Source organism: Castor canadensis, chromosome 17 (genome assembly GCF_047511655.1).
Source record: "Castor canadensis chromosome 17, mCasCan1.hap1v2, whole genome shotgun sequence".
Classification (NCBI taxonomy): Eukaryota; Metazoa; Chordata; class Mammalia; order Rodentia; family Castoridae; genus Castor; species Castor canadensis.
The window spans coordinates 21,363,616-21,388,275 of NC_133402.1; the positions used below are offsets into that span (position 1 = coordinate 21,363,616).

The 24,660-nt window shown below is 45.6% G+C and overlaps 2 protein-coding genes across 4 annotated transcripts in view; one reads left to right on the forward strand and one right to left on the reverse strand.

Annotated features, from left to right (window-relative positions):
• Nucleotides 1–4,021: 4,021 nt before the first annotated feature.
• On the forward strand, nt 4,022–11,965 carry Ndufab1 (NADH:ubiquinone oxidoreductase subunit AB1). Of its 2 annotated transcripts, none has more exons than XM_074059699.1 (5): nt 4,022–4,189; nt 8,898–9,020; nt 9,819–9,942; nt 10,885–10,984; nt 11,834–11,965. In XM_074059699.1, the coding sequence occupies exons 1-4, from the start codon at nt 4,022–4,024 to the stop codon at nt 10,974–10,976; spliced, it is 507 nt and encodes a 168-aa protein (XP_073915800.1). In that variant the 3' UTR covers nt 10,977–10,984; nt 11,834–11,965. The 2 variants fall into 2 exon arrangements, with proteins under 2 accessions (XP_073915800.1, XP_020040029.1); XM_020184440.2 differs by having other exon boundaries at nt 9,819–9,906.
• The window catches only part of Ubfd1 (ubiquitin family domain containing 1), a 30,694-nt gene continuing 10,218 nt past the window's right edge, over nt 4,185–24,660 (reverse strand). Inside the window, exon 7 of one of the 2 annotated variants that reach the window (XM_074059698.1) lies at nt 4,185–4,612. In XM_074059698.1, the coding sequence (XP_073915799.1) occupies nt 4,508–4,612 (105 nt within the window). In that variant the 3' untranslated portion in view covers nt 4,185–4,507. Of the gene's footprint in view, nt 4,613–19,839; nt 23,451–24,660 lie in introns of those variants that run through there. The other variant, XM_020184441.2, reaches the window with a different exon arrangement.

Below are 24,660 nucleotides of genomic sequence, written 5' to 3' on the forward strand. Positions count from 1 at the left end.
AAATGCAGGGTACTGTCTTTGCTGTCACAGCACAGTTAACAGGTGTTCTTCATGAGACTTAATATACTAAAAACCCTGAGAAACAAAATTATCCTGGTTTAAGAGTTAAGAAAACTGGCTGGGCATCAGTGGCTCATGTCTGTAATCATAGCTACTCAGGAGGCAGAGATCAGGAGGATCGCAGTTCAAAGCCAGCCTGGGCAAATAGTTCAAGCGACCCTATCTCGAAAAACCCTTCCCAAAAATAGGGCTAGTGGAGTGGCTCAAGGTGAAGGTCCTGGGTTCAAGCCCCAGTACCACAAAAAAAAAATAGTTAAGAAAACTGAATTGAACTAGGCAGTAATTCCAGCTCAGTAACTACAGAACAGCACATACTTGTCACCATAGGTTTGGGTTTGGGAGGGGTTGTTTTGGTTGGTTGGTTTTGTTTTCATTTTTTGGCTGTACTGGGATTTGAACTCAGGGCTTCATGCTTGATAGACAGGCTCTCTACCAATTGAGCCACTCCCCCAGCCCCATAATAGATATGAAAAAGATTGTTGTGAGGCCCCTGCGCTGGAGGAGTACCAAGTGTCGTGGGTACTCAGAGAAGTAAGTACTGCTTTAAGTGTTCTGGGTTTGCTTGGGCACTGTTACAGAAACTCACGGACTGAACAGTTAGCATAACCAGGAAGAGCTTCAAGGGCAGTGGCAGTTTAGCAGGATATAGGTGAAGCAGAAGCAAAGGCAGAAAGGACAGCAAGGTGTGCACTGCAGACACTCAAGTGCTACTGAGAACGAAGGGAGGAAGCAGCAAAGGTGGCCTGGGGCGTGGGAGGCATGCTAACAAACCTGGGCTTGATTCTGCAGGTGAAGAGAGCCCTAGAGGGGCTGAGCAGTGAGGACTACCTAGCTAAAGAGTGAGCAATCAATCTGTGGAGGCCAAGAGTGGAGGCAGGAGACCCCTGTGATGGCTTGACCTGAGGCGGAGGCTGTGGGAATGAAATAGAACTGGAGAGAGATTCACGATGAAAAAGAAACACACACACACAAAGCCTTTGAAGTGACTCAATTACAAAAACTTGGAAAACTTGTGTGTTTAAAGGTTAAGAGTACAGCCAGGCAAGGTGCACACTCCTGTAATCCCTGCCTCTTGGGAAGCAGAAGCAGGAGATCTCAACTTGGAGGCCTAGATGAGCAAAGGTACTGAGTGAGATCCTGTCTCAAAAAACAGAAACAAACCAGCTGGCTGAGTGGCTCCAATGGTAGAGGACTGAAACAGAAGGAAAGTTTTAATCACTTTCCAAGCAAGGAAGGGGGCCGGATTCTAAGAGATATTGGCCCAGAATAAAGTTAGGTTGGGGTTTATAAGCATCTAAGATGTAGAGGGAATATATTCCTGACATCTTGGTTTTTTGTTTAGCTAGCTGTTCCAGGAAGCCCTGGGGTAGCCAGTTTTTGGGTGTTCTGCAAGGTGGTTGTATGTTAGCCTGTACAATCCTTTCTATCACACCATGTGATCAGACTATGTTGTCAACAGGATGCAAGTGGGGCTCCCCTTGAGTCCAGAAAAAGTTTCTGCAAAACAAAGTAGAACAGTCTTCCTGCCAGACAACATGGAGTCCTTTACAAAATGGAGTCAGTTAGGCTAATTTGAGTTGGGGCCTTACACATTTTGCTATGGTTGTTTTGGAGATGGGAAAGAAGGAGGAGGTCTCTCAAAGTATTTGCCCAGGTTGGCCTCGAATCTTGATTCTCCTAATCTCAATCTCTGAAATAGTTAGGATTACAGGTGTGAGCCCTGTGACACTAAGCCTCACAATGGAGTTTGGTTATTTACTCATGGTTGTCCCACAGAGTTGACACAGCTGCTCTTCCAATTGTTCAACAAGCAGGGCAGGGGTGGGAGGGACCACTGGCCCTGTAGGGAGACCCTGTTTAGCCTCCCCAGCAGCAGAGTGATTCTAGAGTTCTGCTTCCCCTCCCTGGACTCAGTGAGCACTCAGGCATCACCCCCCAACGGGTGGCCTTCAGAGGCCACACTTACTAAAAGAACACACTTCTGTCATCCTTCACTGGCCCTCCCTGCCTCATTCTTCACTGCACTGTCACTACTTCCTGGGGTTTTGGTGTTTTGTTTGGTATTACATGGTCATTTTTGTGTAAGTGCAAATATTTTTTAAATTTTTTCTTGTGTTTTTTTGGTGGTACTGGGGTTTGAACTCAGGGCTTCTTGCTTGCTAGAAGTAAGTGTTCTGACCACTTGCGCCACTCCACGAGGCCTTAAAATTATTTTTTAATTTTGAATGGACACACGACAATTTGTGGGTCCAGTGTGACTATTCAATCCATGTGTACAATGTGTCATCATCAGGACAGATTGCCTCTCTGGCTTGCTCATTGTGGTGGCCTCAACAGCTAGCTAACAACCGATACTGATTTTTTTTAGTGGATGCATAAATAGAAATAATTGTACAACGGCAGATCACTACATGCATTCTACTTTATTCATTTTTTTAAAAAATCCATTAGCATAAATTACCTGCACAAACGGGTTTCATTGTGATATTTATATACATGTATACAAACCTCTTTGGTCAAATTCAGCCTGTATTACTTTTTTTTCTGCGGTACTAGCGTTTGAACTCAGGGCCTACACCCTGAGGCACTTTGCCAGCCTTGTTTTGTGTTGGGTATTTCCAAGATATGGTGTCACAAACTATCTGCTGGGGGGCTGGCTTTGATCCTCCTGATCTCTGCCTCCTAAGTAGCTAGAATTACAGGCATGAGCCACCGGTACCCAGCTGTATATTACTTTCTTTACCTCCTCCTATTCATTCTAGTTTAATCAAAAGCCTTATTTTACTTGAATTTACTAAAAATAAAAGCAAGTAAAACTGAAGTCATTGGATTATTCATCTAGGGAGGGGTGGGAGTTTGGAATCTCTGTTCTGTTTGTTGCAATTTGAGCCAATGTCCTGCTGGGGGTGTGGCTCGGTGACAGAAGAGCTCTTGCCTAGCAAGCAGGAGGCCCTGGGTTCAGTCCCCAACACTGCTGCACACACACACTCAATATCCTTAGACTCCCTAAGGTTATGTGTGCAAACTAGTATACCTAACCCCCTGCTTGCCTGTTTGTGTTAGCTATATTGTTTATTCGTTGTGAAGTTTTACTTTTTCTCAAGTGCTGCAAGCACTGTACCACCTATGCATTGCAAGATTTTAAAATGTGTGCTGTTTTTAACCGGATTTTTTTTGGTGCTTTATGCTTGCTAAACAGGTTATCTACCTGTCTCAAGCCACGCCTCCAGCCCCCCTCCCCTTTTTTTTTCCACATTAGTCTTTATTTTACACATTTATTTATTCATTCACACATTCGTTCATCTGCTCATTCTGAGACAGGATCTCACTACATATAACCTAGGCAAGCCTCTAACTTAACGATCCTATTGCCTCAGCCTCCTGAGTGCTGGGATTACAGATGTGTACAACCACATCCGGATCATTTTACATGTATTTAAGTTTAATTTATTGCTCCTATATAGGGTCTTACTATGTTGCCCAGTTTGGTCTCAAATTCCTGCGCTCACACGATCTTCCTACCTCCGCCTCCTGAGAAGCTGGGACTTCAGGGGGGCGGATACTAGTCTTAGTTACGTATATAAATCATTACTTTTTCACATTCTGTGCACTGAATTTTCAACCTATTAAATTTTATTACCTAAGGAAGAGCCGGAGCATCGAAATTTTTAATCAAATGTATTTCAGAACTTTCCTAGAAGAAATGAAAACAACTTCCTAAATGACAGCATTTAGGAGTGGATTAAGGGCTCCTGTGAGGTTGGCACCAAAGTAGCCCTTCAGTTCCGAACCTGGATGGCTGGACCGCGCGGCCCTCGGGGCGCAGTGCCGCCAGGAGCCGCCAGGGGTCGCCACCGCCAGCGGTGCCCGATTGCGGCGCTCTGTGCGATTGCCTGCGCGCAGCGGGAGAGGAAACCTGGGCGGGAGGACGCTGCGCAGTGCATCTTGGGTCGGCGTAGCCATGGCGGCTCGTGTCCTTTCCGCCTGTGTCCGCCGCTTGCCCGCGGCCTTCGCGCCGCTGCCGCGGGTCCCCACGCTGGCCCTAGCCCGGCCGCTCAGCACTGCCTTGTGTCCCGTGGGCACTCGGAGGAGGGCCGGGGCGACACAGCCGGCCTCGCCGTTCGCACAGGTGACTTAACGGTGACTTTGCGGGGCTCGGCAGGGGTCAGGGATCGCGCGGTTCGGGGTGGGGGGACGGGCCGCGCCAGCTGCGGGCGGGGGACCCCGGCGTGTGGCAGGCCCCCCAGCGCTGCCGCTCGGTTGACCCCTGCCGTTTGGCGGGTGACCTGATGTTAGAGAAGAGCACAGAGCTGGATTCCAGTTTCTCCCCGTGGCCTGGCAGCGAGGCTTGCGTGAGAGGTGGAGCGGGAGGAGCAACTGTGCGGCACTTGGCACGCTCGGAGTTGCAGCGGTTACGCTAAATGCCCGGTCACTCTCATGGCGAAGACTAATGACAGGACGCGCAGAGCAAGCCACTCGCTGCAGCCTTCTCCACACTAGTTCTCACCGTGGATCTCCGACTTGGCTTTCCTTTGTGGCACAGGAAGGAAGGCTAGGAAACAAGCAGTATGTAGCTTATCAGATGAAACCTGTGTAAGGCAGCAATTTTCAACTCTGGCTGCACATTCAAATCATCTGAATGACTTACCCCTCCTCCCGCTCCCCTTCTGGTTTACCCCTCTGGGATGAGGCCTGGCATGGCGTTTTGTTTTTAAGTTCACCTTGTGACTCTGAAGTGCATCTAAGATTAAGAACTATTGCCTTAAGGTAGGTGAGACTCCCAAGGTCAAGCTGAGGAACCCCTTTTCATATTCACTGGCTTCCTGTAATAGTGGATTTGAGCGTGACTGGCTGTTAGAATAAAAAATAAGGATGCCCAGCCAAATCTATTAGAGCCTAAAATCATGTGATTCTTTTGTGGGACTAGTGTCAAGATTCACTGATGTTGTTATGGACTAATTGATAGGGCTTGTGATTTCAACATTAGGCTTATTGGTTGCCAGTGGCTCACACTGTAATCCTAGATACTCTGGAGGCAGAGATCAGGAGGATAGTTTGGGAGACCCTATCTTGAAAATACCCAACACAAAACCCAGTCACTCATCTGCCTGCAGAGTGAGCAGGCTGTTGAACGGCTCAAGTGGTAGACAGCTTGCCTAGCAAGCATGAGGCCATGAGTTCAAGCCCCAGTTCTGCCAAAACAACAAAACAAAAAATGTAAAGACTAAAATGTAAAGTAACTGACACTGTTCTTATAGCATTAATTCTCCAGCTTGGTTGCTCATGCAGATCACCAGGATTCAAATACAGAGTCTGATTCAGTAGGTCTGGGAAGGGGCCTGAAAGTTTTCAGTGGGCTCCTGGAAGATCCCACTTGGCCCCTGCTTGAATAGCATGATGCTTTAAGATGTTCCCCCACCTCTGCCTGGTTTACCTCTACAGCAGAGGAACCATTCTATTTAGTTACAAAATGATTTTGAGAGAGACAGTTATGTACCAGGCCTTATACTAACTGTTGTTCTCTTATTGAAGGAATAAATGAGACCGTTCCTCCCCAGGAGCCAGCCTAGGTGACTTATCAAACACAATTGTGAGCAAATGGGAAGCACACAGGTTGGCTCTGGGGTTCCTGGTGAGAGCCCCGGTGGTAGAGAGGCAAGCAAGAGTTTTAGAAATAAGTATGGGGTCTGAGATGCCTGGACTGGGATGCATGGGCAGAGCTGTGCAATGGTTGTAGAGATGGTCTTCAAAGCTGTTCCTACTGCCTCTGTATTTTGCATAGGCAGAGGTCCCCAGGGGATTCCAGTGGTCCAGAGGAGGGTTGCTGCCTCCCAACACTGCTGTCTCTGATGTCTGGTGGGGCAATTTGTGTCACATACAATTGTTAAGTTTAGGTCTTGAAGAAGAACAGATAATACGGACCACAACCCTTGTTGACTCTTGGGAAGGAGCTTGCTCATTTTTTATAATTTCTTATTTTAATGGTTGAGATCTGGCAGAAGGAATGACACTCCAAGAGGTCATAAATTCTCTGCCTCAGTTTTTCCATCTGTAAAAGGGGGTGACAGTGCCACACATCTCACATGGTCACTCTGATAGCGTAGGGTGGTGATGTGTGTAAGGAGCTTAGGGAAGTAAGTAACACAGCCTTATTTATTGGTAAGAAATCAGTGAAGAGACAGGATGTGGGGGGCACATGCCTAGCATACCAGTTACTCTGGAGGCTGAAGCTAGAGGATCATGAGTACGAGGCTGACCTGGGCAACTTAGACCTTGTCTCAAAATTAGGAAGGGGAGACACTAGGGTATGTCTCAGTGATACAGCACATGTGCAAGGCCCTAGGTTCAATCCCTAGTCCTTAAAGAGAATGAGTGGCAGATGTGGTGGTGCACAGCTATAATCCTGGCACTCAGGTGGCTGAAGCTAGAGGATAGAGAGGTCAGGACCAGCCCAGGCAACTTAGTGAGACCATCTCAAAGGAAAATTTCAAAAAGGGCTGGGGATATAGCTGGTGGAGCACTTGCACAAGTCCATGGGTTTCATCCCAGCACTGCTTTAAAAAAGGAGACCAGAGGAAGGAACAAAATGAAGTATTAGGGGGAGGAGGGGATACTATAGGTGAGGTGTTAAACTGGCCAGTTGTCATCACATTCCTACTAGATATCCCTAAATTACTGTGTCTGTGTGTGCCAGGCAGTGTTCAAGGTCTGTACTTCGTCTCCTTGATGCCTCACAACGCTCCTCTGAGCATGGTACTATGGTTTATCCTTGCTTTACAGCCAAAGAAACTGAGGCATACAAAAGATAGCTTGTCCAAGGCTAGATGGCAGTAAGAGCCAGTACCAGTGTGCCAGTGGCAGCAGGCAGCAGTCTAGTTCCGGAGCCTGGCCTCTTGCTGACTGCACTGCACCTAGCTACTCAGCTTGGCCTGTGGTCTCCACACAGAGAAGCCTCTGGCCCTCAGAAGTACTTGCCAGTGCCATTTGGGATGGTGCTGACACCTAGCAGGTCATGTGGGTAGCTGTGCAGGATGTTCTGCATCAGCTCTTTCCTTTCTTTACCACTGTGCCTGGTGCACTTGGCCGCCTTCTCCTTCTCTTCACCTCCTAGCATAAATTCTGCCTCACACCAGTCCTCTGTTATTTTTAGTCACATCTTCATTCCGTCTCTCAAAATGCACACAGGGCCTCTGTCGGATCCTTCTACCTCAACTTAAACTTTTCTGTCACTACCCCTGAACTTCAGAAATCCTTTCTGCTTCATCTGAGACTTGGAGATCTCTTCCAGGGGTTGATAAGTAGGCCTGGTGAGGTGTCCCTATCAGAGGTCTCCTAAATCCATGCTGTATGTAATAGCAAAGGAAAGGAAAGGAGGCCATGGATTTAGATGGAAAAGTGCCTGCCACTCTTGAAAGTGCATAGAAATATTTTAGAATATCCCTGAAACTCTTCAACAAATCTTTTTTGGGGGGGAGGGTTTTTAAAACAGAATCTTGTTATGTAGCCCAGATAGGCCTTCAACTCTAGATCCTACTGCCTTTACCTCACAAGTGCTGGGACTGCAGGTGTGCACCACCATGCCCTGGCTCAACTATAAAACCTGATTTCAATACCTACTTTTTATACAAAGTAAATGTTCTTTAACACAGAAGTATATACTGGTTCAGGTTTTTTTTTGTTTGTTTATTTGCTTGTTTTTGGCAGTACTGGGGTTTGAATTCAAGGATTCATGCTTGATAGGCAGGCACTTTACTACTTGAGCCATACCTGTAGCCATTTTTTCTCTGGTTATTTTTGAGATAGCATCTTTCTTTTTGTCCGGGGCTGCCTGGACCTCGATCCTCCTAATTTACACTTCCTTCCATAGCTGGGATGACATGAATGCACCACCACACTCAACTTTTTCCTATAGATATGAGGTCTCACTTTTTGCTCAGCATGGCCTGGAACTGTGATCCTCTCAATCTCAGACTTAAAACCAACATCAGAAGATAAGACAGTGTAGATTAGGGAATTCCATAGCATGTAAAACTGCCAGACACACGTTTGGTTTACCTTGCTCTGTATTGTCCCTTCCTTGGCATTAGCCCCGGCCCTGTGAGCTGGAGCACGTCCCACAATGGTGAATGAATTATAGGCAAGACCCTAGTGCCAAGCAAGCAGGCTAATGCCAGAAACACTTGACATGCTAATTTCTCTGTCATGGCAGAACTCAGAAAGGCTCGTGGTTTGGAAAGTGGCAGTAGAGCCAGGCTACCTGGTAGGGAAATAGATTGGAGTATGACGACTGGCTTGGATCAGTGTAATTACCTCAGAAGCCAAATTAGACCTTCCCAGTATACAGGCCTCAGTTTGAACTGCCTTTCAGTATCCCATGAGGGTTGTGTCCAGGCGGGTTACTCTGATTGCCATCAGCCTGTTACAGGTGGGAGAGTCTTGTGGAGGCCATAGAGGAGACTTTTCTGCAGACCTGGTACGATTATAGTGGCAGTAAACCTCACTCAACAGGATGACGTTCAAGCCTAGGGACAGGGTCAGAGGGGCCAGGCCTGGCTTTGAATGGAAAGGAGACTTATTTTGTTTTTGTTTGTGGAGACAGGGCCTCACTGTGTAGCCCAGGTCATTCTGGGACTCCTGGTGAGGGGGCCTACGTTGATGCCTCTGCACACTCAGTTTCTGAAACTTCCCAGATTGGGAGCCCTGTGGCCCAGTGATCTGGTTAGAATCCAGTGATGTGGGTTCTGCAGAGCCTTGTAAAGGGCATCAGTGGACTCACACGTTGACTCAGAGGCACGCATTTCTGGTTTGGTGATGTTTCCTTCCTGCCTTCCCTCTAGGTTCCAGGGAGTGTTACACAGTTGTGTCGTCAGTACAGTGACCTGCCCCCTTTGACATTAGAGGGAATCAAGGACCGAGTTCTGTACGTTTTGAAACTCTACGACAAGATTGACCCAGAAAAGGTAACTGATGTATCTGATTACATGGTATGAAAATCAAAGGCCCCAAAGAATACTGAGTAAAAAGTCTCCTGGACTTCTAGCCACCTTGTACCCCTGCTGGGAGAAGCCAGTGTTACCAGCTTCTCCTATCTTTCAGGGAGACTGCCTGCATATGTATTTATGTCTCTTTTTAAAAACACAGTGGGCTGAGGAAGGGGGGACTCGGTGGTAGAATGCATAGTCACTTAGCATGCAAGCAGCCCTGGGTTCAGTTCCCAGCATCAACACACACACACCCCCCCCCCCTTTAAAAAAAAAACAAAAGTACAAGTGGTATATTATAAACAACTCTTCTTGAACTTTTTCTTATCATTTAAGGAAAAAAAAACCTAGTCCTTTAATAATAGAATCTGTTGTGTACGTTGGAACAGTTTGAGTTTTCTTATTTTTGGTGGTACAGGGGGTTGAACTCAGGGCCTTATTAGGCAGGCACTCTACAACTTGAACCCACTCCACCAGTCTACAACAGTTTGTTTTTGGCATGGATTTTTGTTTGTTTGTTTGTTTTTAAAAGAACTCTTCCTGGGCTAGGGTGTGGCTTAAGTGGTAGCGCACCTGTTTAGCAAGTGGAAGGCCCTGAGTTCAAACCTCAGTGCTGCCAAAAAAGAAAACAAAAGTAACATAAAGTGTACCATGTACGTGCTAACATTGATTAACTGTGTCAAGTTTGTTAAGGCCTCTTTTTTTTTTTATTTTAAATCTGTATAATGATCTTGGGAAGCATAGGCTAAGACTTGTGTTGGTGTTCCTCTCTTGCAGCTCTCGGTAAATTCCCATTTTATGAAAGACCTGGGCTTAGACAGTTTGGACCAAGTGGAGATTATCATGGCCATGGAAGATGAATTTGGTAACATGCACAAGCTTAGCCTTGGATCTGCATATTGTAATTCTTCATTTAGCTGAAAGAATTGCTGGGGGACTGGATTTGAGCAAAATATTAATAGAAACAGTAGGGCACCTCCCCACACACTTTCCCATGCTTAGGTGAAGTAAATATTAGGGACAGTGTAGCCCAACAGAGATCCCAGGATGGGACTAAGTTGGCTAGCCAGAAAGGGCCCAGGAGAGCATGTAACTTAATAGTCCTAAAATAGGGTTTCAAGAAGAAAGAGGGAAAGTTCGTGTACAGAAGGGATGACACCTTGGGCCGCCCCCTCTCCCCCATGGTATGCTGACACATAACACACACACAACACAGCCTTCTGGCCTTGGTCTCCTACAGTGTCTTGAATGCACAGTCCAAGTTGCCTTTATTCAAGACGGTTTTATGAAGCTCAGGGCTCATTTCTGGGTGAGTTGCTTGAATGGAACGCAAAGGAACTTCCCCTGCCTGCCATCTTACAGAGCAAGGCGTAGTTAAAATTCTGTTCTGCTACTCACGCTTACAATCCTAGCTACCTGGGGGGCAGAGATCAGAAGGATCCTGGTTCAAAACCAGCCTGAGCAAATAGCTCAAGAAATTAAGGGGGGGATGGTGGGCAGGGACTACTGAGGGGCCTTGGTTTCTTTTCAGGGGAATTAGATTGATTAATTACATTAATTTTGAGGAGATTAGATCGTAGTGATGGTTGCACAGTCATAAATATACTAAAAGCTGTTGAGCTGTATCTACTTTAAAAGGAGTTTTCTATTATGCTAATTCTAAAAAATTATGTCCACATGATACACCTAAGAGTCTGAAACCTGCCATGCTCACAAACTAAATGGAATTCGGGTTGCTGGCAGTGTTGACCTTTGTGGGTGTTACTGAAGGGCAAAGAGCTTTCAGTTCCAGAGAGCTTCCTTCTTCTATACTTACATGTTGTTGCTATTTTTTTCATTTTAGGGTTTGAAATTCCTGATATAGATGCAGAAAAGTTAATGTGTCCACAAGAAATTGTAGATTACATTGCAGACAAGAAGGATGTATATGAATAAAATATCAGGTAAATAATCTGATAGACATGATGTTCTCCCATAAATTAATGTGTTTTCTTCACTAAAGCAAGACTTAAGGAGAAATGAAAGATGGAAATACTTGACAGAGATAAAATATGTAAAATGATGGCGGAGCTGGGCATGGTGGTGCACAGCTGCAATCCCAGCAGTTGAGAGGCTAGGCAGGAGGGCTGTGAGTTCGTGGCCAGGCTGGGCTGCATAGTGAGACTCTGTCTCAAAGCAAAAATGAAAAAGTGAAATGCAGGACACTTCTGTTTGTCCAGTACTTGAAGAGGGTGATCTTTATCCTCAAGCAGCTGAGAACAGTTATTTCTGGACTGGACTCCCTTGATTATCAGCCCTCCTCATAAAAGCAGGGTTTCGAGAAATACAACCTGCAGCAGACCTCTGTCTCCCTCTGCACTCACCCAGAGGAAGCTGAGGTGGCTTGGCTCTGCCTCAGGGGAGCACAGTTCCTGGATAAGGGGATGGGCTTGGGAGAGACCCAAGATTATTCTCAACTCTCTTCTGTGCTGTCAGCCTGGTGATGCTGGACAGGCTGCTTAATTCCTGTGAGTTTCCTCACGTACTGTGTGAATGATGGCAGGACCTACCTGGAGCTTTGTGGTGGTAAAACTGAATAATCTGTGTGCACCGGCGGGCCCCCCTCCCAGTAAATACTAGCTACTGTTACTTAGGCTCCAGAAATGGTAAATGGTGAGAGTTTTTCAATTAACAATTGTATGAGTGTTTATAATGCTTAGCTACACCGAAGAGAAGTCATTTAAGAGTCAGTGACTGCACACCGGAAAGAAATACTGATCCCACTTTGTCGTTGCTGGTCCCTTTCCTCACAGAGAGGACTCAGATGATAGCAGTGAGCATCTGCAAGGGAGAGTGTGCCCGGACGTGGGGAATTTGACAGCCACTCCGCTGGACTTGTATTTAAATAGTTTGTTTTGCCCTTTGAAAATAAATCTATAAAACCAGCTTTTGTCTCAGTGTCTACAAAGTGCCTTTATATATTGACATTAATATTTTTAAAGATTTGTGTGATACATCATTGATATTCATTAATATTAAAAATAAGACTTTGGTGGGCTGGAGGAGTGGCTCAAGTAGAGGGCCTGCCTAGCAAGTGTGAATCCTTGAATTCAAACCCCAGTACCACCAAAAAAAGAGGAAAAAAGAATTTGAGGCTAGCCTGGCCTACATAGTGAGACCCTGTATTTAAAACAACAACAAAAAAACTATACATATACACAGCCTAGGCATAATTATGCACACTTGTAGTTCCAGCACTTTGGAAGCAAAGGCAGCAAGATCACAAGTTTGAGGCCAGCTTGGACTACACAGAACCTGTGTCAAAAAGCCAAAAAAATAAAAATACGACTTTTCCAGCAGTGTACCTGAAACAAGTTTCAGAAGAAATTAATGTATTCATGAAGAAAGGACTTCCTGCTTTAAACATTTTTTTTCCTTCCATTAGCTAATGGATTATCAGATGCTATGGGTTGGTATTATTAGCATCTCTTAACCTCAGGCTCTCTTTTCAAAATAACAGTTACACGTTTTGGAGGATGGGCAACTCTTTCCTCCTGGAAGGTCAGTTTGGCATTGCTTTCCTTTGTCACACACATCAAGCACCCATTTTTTACTTATTTGGACACAGGGTCTCACTGTGTAGCCCAGAGGACCTCAAACCCTCGTTCCTCCTGCTTCAGCCTCCTGAGTGCTGGGATTCCAGGTGTGTGCCCCTACCCCCAGCTGCCTCTTCTGTTCCTGGCAGTGTTAGTTCCTTGGGGTTGACACAGGTAACATGTGAACTGCCTAAGTCTTAATGAGAGTTAGCATGAAGCTGGTGTCATAAATTAATTCCTCTATTTTGCAGGAGAGAAGGGGACCAAGGGCCAGCAGTAAGTAGTGTCAAGGCAGAACTGAACTGGGAGATACTTAGCTAGCAGAGACCCTCCTGGCTGAGAAATGAGGTGGTATAAGGACAGGAGTCAGCTGTAGGATTGGGGCCATCCTCACACCTGTTTTTCCTCTGAGGAGCCCAGAGTGGCCTGTTCTGTGTCGCTCTGGTTATCCAGCCATGTTAGTCAGATGTATTTATTCCCTTCTTTCCAGTAGCAGGAAGCATTCATTGTCACACACAGCTTTTTGCATGCTCTGCCCACTGAGCTATGCAGTTCCCTTCCACACCACCCCCTTTTTAGTAACAAGATACCTTGAAAAGCTGTCAACTTGGAGCACAAGGACCTTCCCTTTTTTTGGTGATAATGGAAGTTTGAACTTGGGGTTTCACAATTTGCCAGGTAGACACTACTGCTTGAGCCACTGCTCTAAGCCCTTACTCGTTTTGATGGTTCTGGGGTTTGAACTCAGGCCTCATGCTTGGTAGGCAAGCGCTCTACCACTTGAGCCACACCTCCAGCCCTTTTTTCTTTTTTACAAACCCATTTATTCCACAAGTAGCTTGTGTTCTATAATGCTGAAGATCAGTAGGGAGCCAAGCAGGCATTATGTTATGTGAACCCTTGACTGGAAAGTGTCTTTGTTAAACATTTGGGTATTTTGGTGATACTCCTCCAAGTTGTTTCTGGTACTTTAAATCTGTGGCAGCCTAGTATTCTGCCAAAAGAAAATGTGTGGGTGGTTTCTGCCAAAGATCAAGAATGGCAGTACTGCCACTAAGGTAAGACTGCTTTGCTAATGTCTTAACTGTACACCTACAGTGATGTGGCCCATTTATGTCACTCTGCAACTGTTCTAAGACAGCCAGAATGGGAAAAAATTTCACTAGACCAAACACATACAGATAATTCATTATAGGATCTGGGTGTTCAAGTAGTAGCAAGGGCCTTTCTGCTCTAATAATTCACTGGAATGTTCTTTGAGAAACCTCTGTACCACCACAGGAGGGCAGCAAATTGGCCAAATGTAACATTCCAAAGTGTGTGTGAATCAGAACAGAATAAATGCAATTGATGTATAGTTTTTAATAGCCTATCAGAAAATGCTCCCCCCCACTCACCAAAAAAAAAAAATCCCATGTGACAGGATCCACCAATAATACATCAGCCAGCCTGTGGTGTTCTTGATGGGATGCACCAAGAAGGACCTATCTCCCCTGAGATTTTCAGTTTTGAGACAGGGTCTCGATATGTAGCCCAGACCTGTAACTCAATCTCCCAAGAGCTGAGATTACAGGTGTGTACCACCATGCCCGGCTGACTCCTGAGATGTTCATTTTGGGATGGAACCCAGGGCCTCACATACTGGGCAAGTACTCTATCACTGAGCTACACCCTGGGGCAAGGTAAGATGCTCCTGCTAAAATCTTGTAACAAGAAACTGTTTGATCATGAGCAAACAAATCCAGAAGGTTGTGCAGTGCTGATCTTTTCAAAATGTCATGGGGAAAAAAAGGCATGGGAAAACAGCAGGATAACTGTTTTAAAAGACCAAAGAGATGACAACTGGGGAATGTGAAGCTGGAGAAGACTGAAGTGAAAGACATTTTTGGGACAACTGGACTGACTGTGTAGGTGGTAAGACAATGTTAAATTTCTTAGGTATAAAGGGTTATTCACAGTGGTTGGAATATAACCTTATTCTTTGGATACAAATAGGAGTGAAACAAGATGTCTACAGTTGACTTTTAGATGGTTCAGTAAAAGAAAAATGTTAAATGGTGACTGGTTAAAGTATACTGTGAATTCACTGGACTATTTCAACTGTAAAATTCTTCAAAAAAATTTGGGAAAGCCAGGTGCCGGTGGCTCATGCCTGTTACTCTAGCTACTCAGGAAGACTGAGGTTCAAAGCCAGTCCCAGGCAAGTAATTTGGGAGACCCTACCCTGCAAAAAAAAAAACAAAAAGGGCTGGTGGAATGGCTTGAGGTGTAGGCCCTGGGTTCAAACCCAAGTACTGCAAAAAAAAAAAAAAAATTCAGTATACAGGTAATAAGTAAACTGATGCTTCTGATTGGATATCTAACAATATGGGATTGGCTGAACAAACTATTTTGCAAGATACGGAAATATTGATGTTTCAAGTAAAAGCAGCATAATCCCATTTCTATAAAATACCAAAATGTTAACGATTATCAAGATATGAAATACATAGGGCTTGTTTTGTTAATCAGTATTTTCTAAATTGTAAGTAACATAATAAACAGAAAATGAAAATCTGAGTGTGTGAAAACCAGGCATAGCCAGCAGACGCTGAGGAGCTGAGCTGGGGGAAAGGCGCTGAAGGCTCAGCTGTGTAGCAGTTGGTCACAGGGGCAAGGCAGCGGCCTGTGCACTCTGGGAAACAGAGCATGGAGTAGGTTAGGTGTGGTTAAGAAAGTGGCCGTGGGTAGGCAGGCCACAAAGGACCTCCTCGTCCGGTTAAGGAACTTGTCAGTGGGCACCACTGTGGGGTTTTGTGCAGGGAGATGCCAAAGTGGATTTGAGCTCAGCCCCTGGTGGCTACACCAAGGAGGCACTGAAAGCGATGGACCCAATAGCTACTGCAAGAGCCTAGAGGCTGGGATAGAGAGAAATGGACTGCAAAGAGATTCTGGAAGAATTTTATCAGGTGAAGGAGAACATAAAGTCTAGCGTATCTCTAAGTTTATGGGTTGAGCCACTGGTATTACTAAGGTGCCATGTAAAACAGTGGGCGAGCACCTGCCTAGCACGCATTTGGTCTGGAGTTCAACCCAAATACCACCAAAATGGGTGGGTGAGTGGTAGAGATAAAATTTAAAGGGGGATGTGGTAAATTTGAGGTTTGTAGGATGTCCAAGCACAGCCTATCCCAAGCAGGACATAAGCAAAGGCACAAGGAAAACAGCAAGTGGAGCCATGCAGCCTGGAGTCTGTCTGCAAGGTGCTGCTGCCTCTGCTAGATGGACCTCATCTTAGGGATTAAGTTAGAACTGGGCTTGAGTGGGGGTAGGGAACTGAGAGACACAGACCTATTCCTTGAAATTTCTCTATTAAGAGTGCAGTGTGACTGCTTTAGTTTTTAAAATGGTAGCCAAAGCAGGGCACCAGTGGCTGACGCCTGTAATCTTGGCTACTCAGGAGACAGAGATCAGGAGGATCGCAGTTCCAAGCCAGCCTGGGCAAATAGTTTTGAGAGACCCTATCTTGAAAAAACCCATCACAAAAAAAAGGCTGGTGGAGTGGTTCAAGGTGTAGGTCCCGAGTTCAAATCCCAGCACCGCAAAAATAAAACGGTAGCCAATTAAACACTGAATGGGAGTGAGCCACACATTAAGCAACCTAACAGACTAACTGCACTATTGAAGTCCATCAGGCCGATTAAAAACTGCCAAGATTCAAAGTTTAAAGGAGAGCACACACACACACATTAGTGCCCCTCACAGCAAAATTGGAAAGAACTCACCTGCCTTAAGTTCTCGCCAGTCAGATGAGGAGTGTAGACCTCAGCAGTAGCTGAACCTGGGCTCTAGCCACAGCCTTGGCCACTGACAGGTAGGTGACGTTGACTGAGTCTCAACATCTCTAGCCTGATTCCTCTAATTGGCTGAAGTGGGGAGCAGGAGCCATGTGAAGTGGCGACAATAAACTCACATAGTCTGACAACCAATAAGGAGCTGGTGACTGGACGGAGCACTCAGAGTGAGACGCCCCTAGGCAGGATACCCAGAGGTGCCTGCTCTTCACCCCAAGGCTGGAACCCAGAGGAGGTTCTTTTCAAGCAGTATTTACCTGGCACACACCAGAGGTGCCTACCAGTGTGCTGAAGGCCCATGCTCACATGGGTGGCACAAAGCATGAGATTAGTCTGCCTGTGAAGGGCAGGAGAAACAGTACCTCATGTGGTACCTTACCAGAACTCAGGGTTCTGAGTCCAGACTCAGCAGTGTGGAACAATAGAGACCACTGGGACAGGACTCAGCACTTGGGGGCAGTTTCTGACATGCCTCCTCCAGGACCACAGTCCCCTAGCCAGGATAAACCTGTGACAAGAAGCAGTACAAGACTCACAACCAGATGGGAAGAAAAGGGGTCACAAATACAAAGCTTAACAATATGGGTGTGTGTGTAGCTCAGTGGCAGAGCACTTACCTAATTTGTGAGGCCAGGGCTTCATCCCCAGCACTACCCCCACCCCAACACACAGCAGGAAATTACTTTTAAGGTGAGAGAAAAAAGCCAAGACTGGTTAACAAAAGCTAAAAGAGTACATTAAAAATATAACACTAGGTAAGATTTTAAAACAGAAGGATCATTAATAGGGAAAAATCTCAAAGATATTTTGGCCTGTATATTAGATGACATTACTGAATTAATACTAAACTTAGGTGAGATGATAATGGAATTAAAGGAAGGCATTGGGGTTTTTGTTGTTGTTTTGAGACCAGGTCTCACTGTGTAGCTCAGGCTGGCCTTGAACTGTCAATCCTCCTGCCTCAGCCTCCTCAGTGCTGGGATCACAGGTGGTGTCACCACACCTGGCTGTTGCAAGGGTTTTGTTTAGACAGCACAGTGGCTCTAATTCAGGGTCCCATACTTGCTAGGCAGATGCTCTTACTGCTGAGTCACTCTGCCAGCCCTTTTTTGTGATAGGTTTTTTTGAGATGGGATCTCAAACTGTTTGCCCAGGGCTGGCTTTGAACCATGCTCCTCCTGATCTCTGCCTCCTGAATAGCTAGGATTACAGCCGTGAGCCACCAGTGCCCAGCCTACTGTAAGGTTTAAAATATCCTTATTTTTAGAAAATGTGTGAAGTGTCCACAGGGAAGTATTTCTCTATCTGCATGCCTGCCGAATGTTTCCACAAAGTGAGTGCTGTGTCTAGAGAAAAAGCAAGTGACTAATATTTTAGCAATTACTAAGCCTATGTGAAAAGTATAGGATGTTAAATTAACAGATTTCAAAGTTTTATAGGTTTGAAATTTTTCCAAATAAAAACGGAAAAAACAAAGGATTTACAAAAGCAAAAAGGGGTAAAAACAGAAGAAACTCGAAAATCAGGAGTTATAAAATGAGGTAAACAGTACGAAAAAGTTGGGGAAAAGCAAGGTTAACATGACTTCAGAACCAAACCAGGCTTGGTGAGGGACAAGTGCCAGCTGAGCAATCAGGAAAGTGGGCAGAGATCTCCCATTGGGAAGCTCCTCATTCCAACTGCCTGGCTGGCCTGAGCAAGAGTAGGGAAAAGTCGTGGCCTTAATATATCCACTTAATGGGTCCCTGATATGAAAAGGATTGTCAGCTACCAAAAAAGCTGGAGGAAATACCAGCCATCTCCCAACAGACACTCATGCTGGAATTGATCTCACTGTCCATCTGAGAAGAGGTGGTAACCCTGTTAGTTTTCTCAGAATTAGGATAAAATCCTACCCTCTGCACAAATAGAAGACTCTCTATGTGCGTGTCAGCTAACGTGCAGCCCGTAACACAGTGCATCCGTTCTCTCCCAGGTAACACTCAGAGCCTTCCACGGTATCAGGGAAGAGATCTCCCACCCACCCTCCAGGTAGTGAGACCAGGATGTTCAGGAACATTTATGGAACAGGGAAGAGGAGAAGGGGTCTAATGGGAGTGGAGCTGGGTCACTTCTAACAAATTGTCACTCTCTATTCTGAGGACTCTATTCTTGTTCCATTTTTTCCCTCCCTCTTCCTGGGTCTTTGTAGCAAGTGGCTAGAGCTGTGGTTCTATTCTCAGTGGGTTTCGTTTTGGTTTTAGGATTTTTGGTGGTACCCAGGGCCTCATGCTTGCTAGACAAACACTCTTACTACCTGAGCCAAGCTCCCAACTCTTTTGTGCACATTTTGTTTTTGAGATAGAGTCTTACTAAGTATGCCCAGGCTGACCCTGAACGCTCACCTCCCAAGCAGCTAGATTACAGGGATATGCCACCATGGCCAGCTTGTTCTCAGTATTTTGGGGTTTTTTAAAAACTTTTTTATTAGCATATATTAGCTGTGCAGGGGTCTCACTGTGACATTTCCATATACGCTTACAACATACCTTGGTTAGGTTCACCTCTCCATCATTCTCCCTCCTCCCCCCCCACTCCGTTATTTAAAACAATTTCAACAGGTTTCATTGTTCTGTTTTCATACATGTATATGGACTACATTGACCATACTCACCCTCCTTCACCCTCTCTCTCCCACCCACCCCACCATCAGGACCTGTTTTAATTCCTGTCCTTCATTATTTAGGTGTATGTTTGTTGTTCAAAAGGATGTTGCCATGGTATTTCACCTGTGAATATACTGTACTTTAATCAGATTAACCACCCCTCACTCTTTCCGACTATCACCCAACAACTTTCTTTTTTTTTTTTTTTTTTTTAAGTGTAGCCCAGGCTGGCCTCGAACTCGTCGTGATCCTCCTGCCTCAACCTCCTGGCCTCATTGATTACCGGTGTAAGCCACCACGACCAGCCCAGCAACTTTTGATGCATTTCATCACTGCATCTTCCTACACATATGTAACGTATTCTAGTATTATTCACTCTCTAGCCTTCTCTTTTCCTCCCCCGTTCTCAGTGGTTTTCGAGCATGTCCCTCAAGGCTGACTGGCCAGGGAAGTCCCAGGCCCCAGTGAGGAGGTGAGAGGCCAGGGAGACAGCTTCCCCAACATGCGGAAGCTGAGCAGAGGATGGCTGCCCCAACAGAAGGACCGACTGGCAAGTTGGTCACTTTGACTACTTAAAAGTAAACTGAATCTCTTTATCAACTGTTTCAGTAGAAAATAACCTTCTACTCAAAGCCAAATAAATAAGACAACAGCTGGCAAAAGATGGCTTTCAGCCCAGTTCCAAATGTTGGTCAGTCCCAAGTATGGATTAGGCGCATGAAGGATTGCAAGGAAAGAAACGCAATTAATTATCAAACTTTAATTGATAGACTAATCTTACAGATAAACAATAAGACAGCTAGTCAAGGTTACACTTTAAAAAAAAAAATCCAGCAGCGCAAATCTAGTAAGACTAAATACGTCCATCTCTTCCCAAACAGGCATTTGATTTAAAACCAACCAGAACAGCGCATACACCACAAAGAAACATGGTACTTACATATATTGCCAAATAACTACGCAGAACTCTTTTAAGAAAGAAAAAGAAAGGTTCTTAGACATAAAGAAAGCAGTAGAACCATCCAGCCTGGCAGGTAAATCTACCAGATGTTTTGCATGTCAGAGGGCTTCTGACCCCACGACCTCAGCAAAGAAGCAAACAGGGTCAATCCTAAAGGGAGGTGACTACTACAAAGCCTGAAGACAAGGGGACCATCCTTTTCCAAGACAACAGGCATGAACAGAGGCAAGGAGCGAGAGAACGTCATCTCCCTCAGCAAATGGTGGAAAGCAAGCTGCCCTTGCCCTTGCAAGGCCCTTGGCACACAGAATCTCTCCCCTTTCCTTTCTCCACCCCTGGCAAAGAAAGGGTGGGCCAACTTGCAAGAGTCCAGGACAGCTCTTCCAGGCACATGGTTAAAGAAAGAAGAAAACAAGTCCCTTCTGGGTGAAATATGGCAACATTTCTGAGGCTGGCAATGTAGCAGTTCATCTCTTTGGCCCTCCTGAGGGAACACAGCAACTAAGGCGCCTACTAAGGGCCTCTCTGGGCCCGCCCTACTATATCCACAGGCTGTAAGAAAGTGCACCTTAACTCAGTTCAATTTCATTTAAAGATTCAAATATTTCATACCACAGTCCCGCCACTCTGAGTCTGCTCAGGTGCTCTGATATGGCTGAAGCAGCAGGGATTATGTTGTCAGTGGCCTTGGGGAGGGAAGGGGGCATGATGTCTGTGAGGAAAGACCAGTGGGAGATGGTAGGTGGATGGAAAAGAGCCCACCCGCAGGCACGGCCTCCACCTCTGGCTTCAGGTGATGCCACCAAGCCCTCTCCAGAGCTTTAGCTCATGCCCCTGCCACAGGGACAGACAGTTCTAGGCTCCTCTCAGTGACAGGGAGGGAACTGTACAGAAATAATCTAAGGGAAAACACCAACACTGTGATGCCACAGATGGGGCTGAACAAGTCAATCTGCTCACGCAGATCTGGATGGTCTATCCAGATGGGAAGAAATACAGACTGCCATGGGAGCAAGTACCAAACCGTGAATACTGCTGGGACACAGAACCAGGTCCAAAACCCTCTCAGGGGCTCCTGGTGCTGCCTGCCTTTGCCCTCCCAAGTGCTTCCCAAAAGGCCTTCCAAGGACCCAGGCCCAGGACTCAGTTCAGGACTGTGCAGCAGATTCAATGAGCTCTGCAAAGCAATGCTCAGCGCCACACAGAAAGGTGTCATTTACATTATTATTTATATATAGTATCTCCAAGTAAGGAAAAAAGCACCATTTTACTGAAAATAAAAAGGCTCACACAGGCTTTGGTCCTCTTAAAATGACACCAGCCTGAGTGAGAAGCAGTTTCGCCCTTGGGCAGCAAGGAGACAAAGGCAGGCAGACAGGCAGGCGCACGCACTGGGAGAAGGGGCAGCAGAGAGTGCTGACAGCTTAAGGAGGGACCTCAGAGCCAATATGGGGAGAGAGACGCTGACTTTGAGAGACAAAAATGGGTGCATGGCACTGTCAAGTCCCAAGGACAAGGACGTTGGCAAAGGAAAAGGGCAAATGGAGATGAGGTTCTACTTGCTACCTAGTCACTTCCTCTGTAAACCCATCATCTGCAGAAGAGGCTAGCACAAGCAGCAAAGCACACTCTTCTCCCCAGGAACTGCAGGCCAAAAAGGACAGAAAAGCTCAAGGACTGCTCCTTTCTTACAGGGTAAAAACCAGGCAGCTTCTTGCATACTGCACTTCACACATGTGCTTATGCCCCCGAAAAAGCAAAGAGTAGATTTTCCTGCCCAGATACACAACTTGGCACTGACTACACCACGAAAAGCAAGAGTCTGTCTATGTGGGCTGGATTCCTGCACTAAGGCTCAGAAGGGAAGGGCGGGGATATTGTCACTCACTGGCTCACAAGGAATAGTCAACTGAGGTGAACACATGCTAATACACTTCACAGGACGAGGGGACAGCGTGGAGCCCAAAGCATAAAGTTAGGAAGATTTTTCGCCAAACCTTACAATGAGAACCTGCAGCCAGCAAGGGAAGAGCTGCAAAGACGGCAGCAGAGAAACAGCAAACGACACGAACAGTGTCATCCACCACAGACTCCCTCGCTCCACAGTCACTCACACCATCAGGAGACGACAGAAGTTCACATGCACAAAGAACGTCAAGGCTAAAACCAGAAGAGGGTGAGCTGATCATAAAATCAACTCATCCCATTTGTGTTGTTCAAACACCATCGGCCAACCCACAAACCCAGATGTCTTCTTACTGAGAAAGGCAGCATCTCTGAACCTGGGATAAAGGACACTTGAACTCAATGCATGAGCAGAAGAATCAAACGGAGAAGCGTAAGTGAAATAATCATTGGACTGCCCTCTACGGCTGTACACACTACCTTCTACCTGGCTCCTCAGTGGAGCCAGAGCTTTGGAGCAGCCTGGCCCAGGCACATGCAAGCCAGGCTGGGCCTTGACGACCACGAAACCAACAATGGAACTCCCCAGAAGTGGGGCCCTCAGGGCAAGACATGTAGACAGGAGTCACCTGTGTTCACTAACACCACAGCAAGGTGAGTGCTCTCTGGCCAGGGCTCCTGTTCTTCCTCCCCGTGCATTCCCAAGCAGCAGCAGCACGGTGGGAGGGAGCCCAGGAGAGAAGTGTGAATGAGGTACCAAAAGAGGAACTGACATCTTTGGGTTTTTAAAACAAAAACTCAAATCTAGGGAAGTGAGAAAATAAAAAGTGAAAGAATTAAATCTGAATCAATGGACAGAAAAATATGGCTTACTAACCCCCCCATTTTGCATACAATTTTATACCAAAGGAAAAAGAAAAAGAAAAACCCACCCAACTCATCACTATGCAGTCCAAATGTTTGCAACCAAAGATTTATGAAAATAGTTCATTTGAAATCACTTAAAAAAAAAAAAAAAAAAAAAAACCAGAAAGCTTTTGATCATTCCCTTCTCAGCAACATTGGTAGATCTACTCTCAAACAGACTTAAGAGTATTCCACACAACATGTTCGGAATTCAGATTTATTGATTTCCACCACACTGACTTTAAAAATGGTATGAAGCTGACTGCAAGAAAGGGAACCGGTGATTTTAAGTTAAAATTAAGCTAATGGTGAAAGTACATCACCTCTGGCTTCAGTCACCACATCACCTCAGATTGAATAGATTGTTTTTGTGAACAAAGTTCCAGAACTCTGAAATCCAGGGATGCTGCAGGCCTCTCCCGGCAATGTCCTTCACTTTGGGTCAGTCTCCTGGGCCAGAGGTGAAAGTGCTTTCAAAAATATTGCCATTTGCCCAGCACAGTGTCTTTGATTGCATCCACATATTGAGTTGGAACCCAGTACACCCAGTAGTAAGAGGCTTCCGTGGGGCCCAACTGAAACGCCTAGAAGGGAGAAAGGAAAACCAAGCTGTACTTCAGAGGTGGGCAACCAAGCAAGCAGAACAACAAACACAGGAGGAGGGGAAGTGAATTAATTAAAAGGGGATGATAAACAGAACAAAACGGTGCATTCTCCTAAGATGTTTTTAAAAAAAAAAAAAAAAATGGAGAGGGGAGTTTAGCACAGCCAACCCTAAGGCACTGGCTCTAACTTCAGAAGCACCTGGAAGGCTTGCAGAAGCACAGACTGCAGGCTCTACCACTTGGAGTCAGATGCCTGGGATGAGAAACTTCTAACAAGCTCCCAGGGAACACAACATTGCTAATCCAAAGGGCACGGATGGAGAACCACGGCCCTAGAAAGCTGTATACATGCACAGGACACAGGTGCAAGGTTCACAGCAGCACTGTCCCAAACAGTAAAATCCTGCTGACCGCCAGTAAGGGAGCACCCAATCCAAAGTGGCGTGATCTATCAGACATTCCAACACTGGAGAGGTTTACAAAGGTGTAAACTGGATCCTACAGATCGAGAGTTGATATGACAGAACACAACGTTGAACCACAAAAAGCAAGCTGCACAATGGTACATACCATGGTACCATCTACATAACTGAAAAATCATAAAACGATACACAGTCAAGCTCATGGACATAGGTATGTGGAAAAGCCTAGGTGGACAGGAAGAACACACGTGATGAATTGTGCTAACAGGAGTGGGGGAAAGGGAAGACAATGGGGACATCACTGCTGTTGGTAAACTTAATTTTTTTTATTTAAAAAAAAGACTTAAAGCAAGTTGGGAAATATTTATAATTGTTATTCTTGGTGATGGATATATGGGTTCCAGAATTCTGTCCTTTTCTGTATTTTTAAAACATATCTCTAAAAATGAAAGGAAACAGCCACATTTTTCTAAGTGTGACAATTAATCTAGGTAAAGAATGAAAAGAGGAAAGTGCAAACTTTCATTAAGACAAAGCCAAAGCACTACCTAACAGCATTTAGAAAGAAAAGGGGACTGCGGGAGCCGCCTTTAGTCAGCAACAACTCCAAAGAGAAGGAAAATTGAAAATAAATGCTGGACTCTTACACACACATCCTAATTCCTTAAGAGACATCCCACCACTCAACTTGTCTGCAGCCCTATCATCAGACTGCATGAAAATGGCAGTGCAAACCCCACTGGGTTATACTGTTCCCATAAATGTTT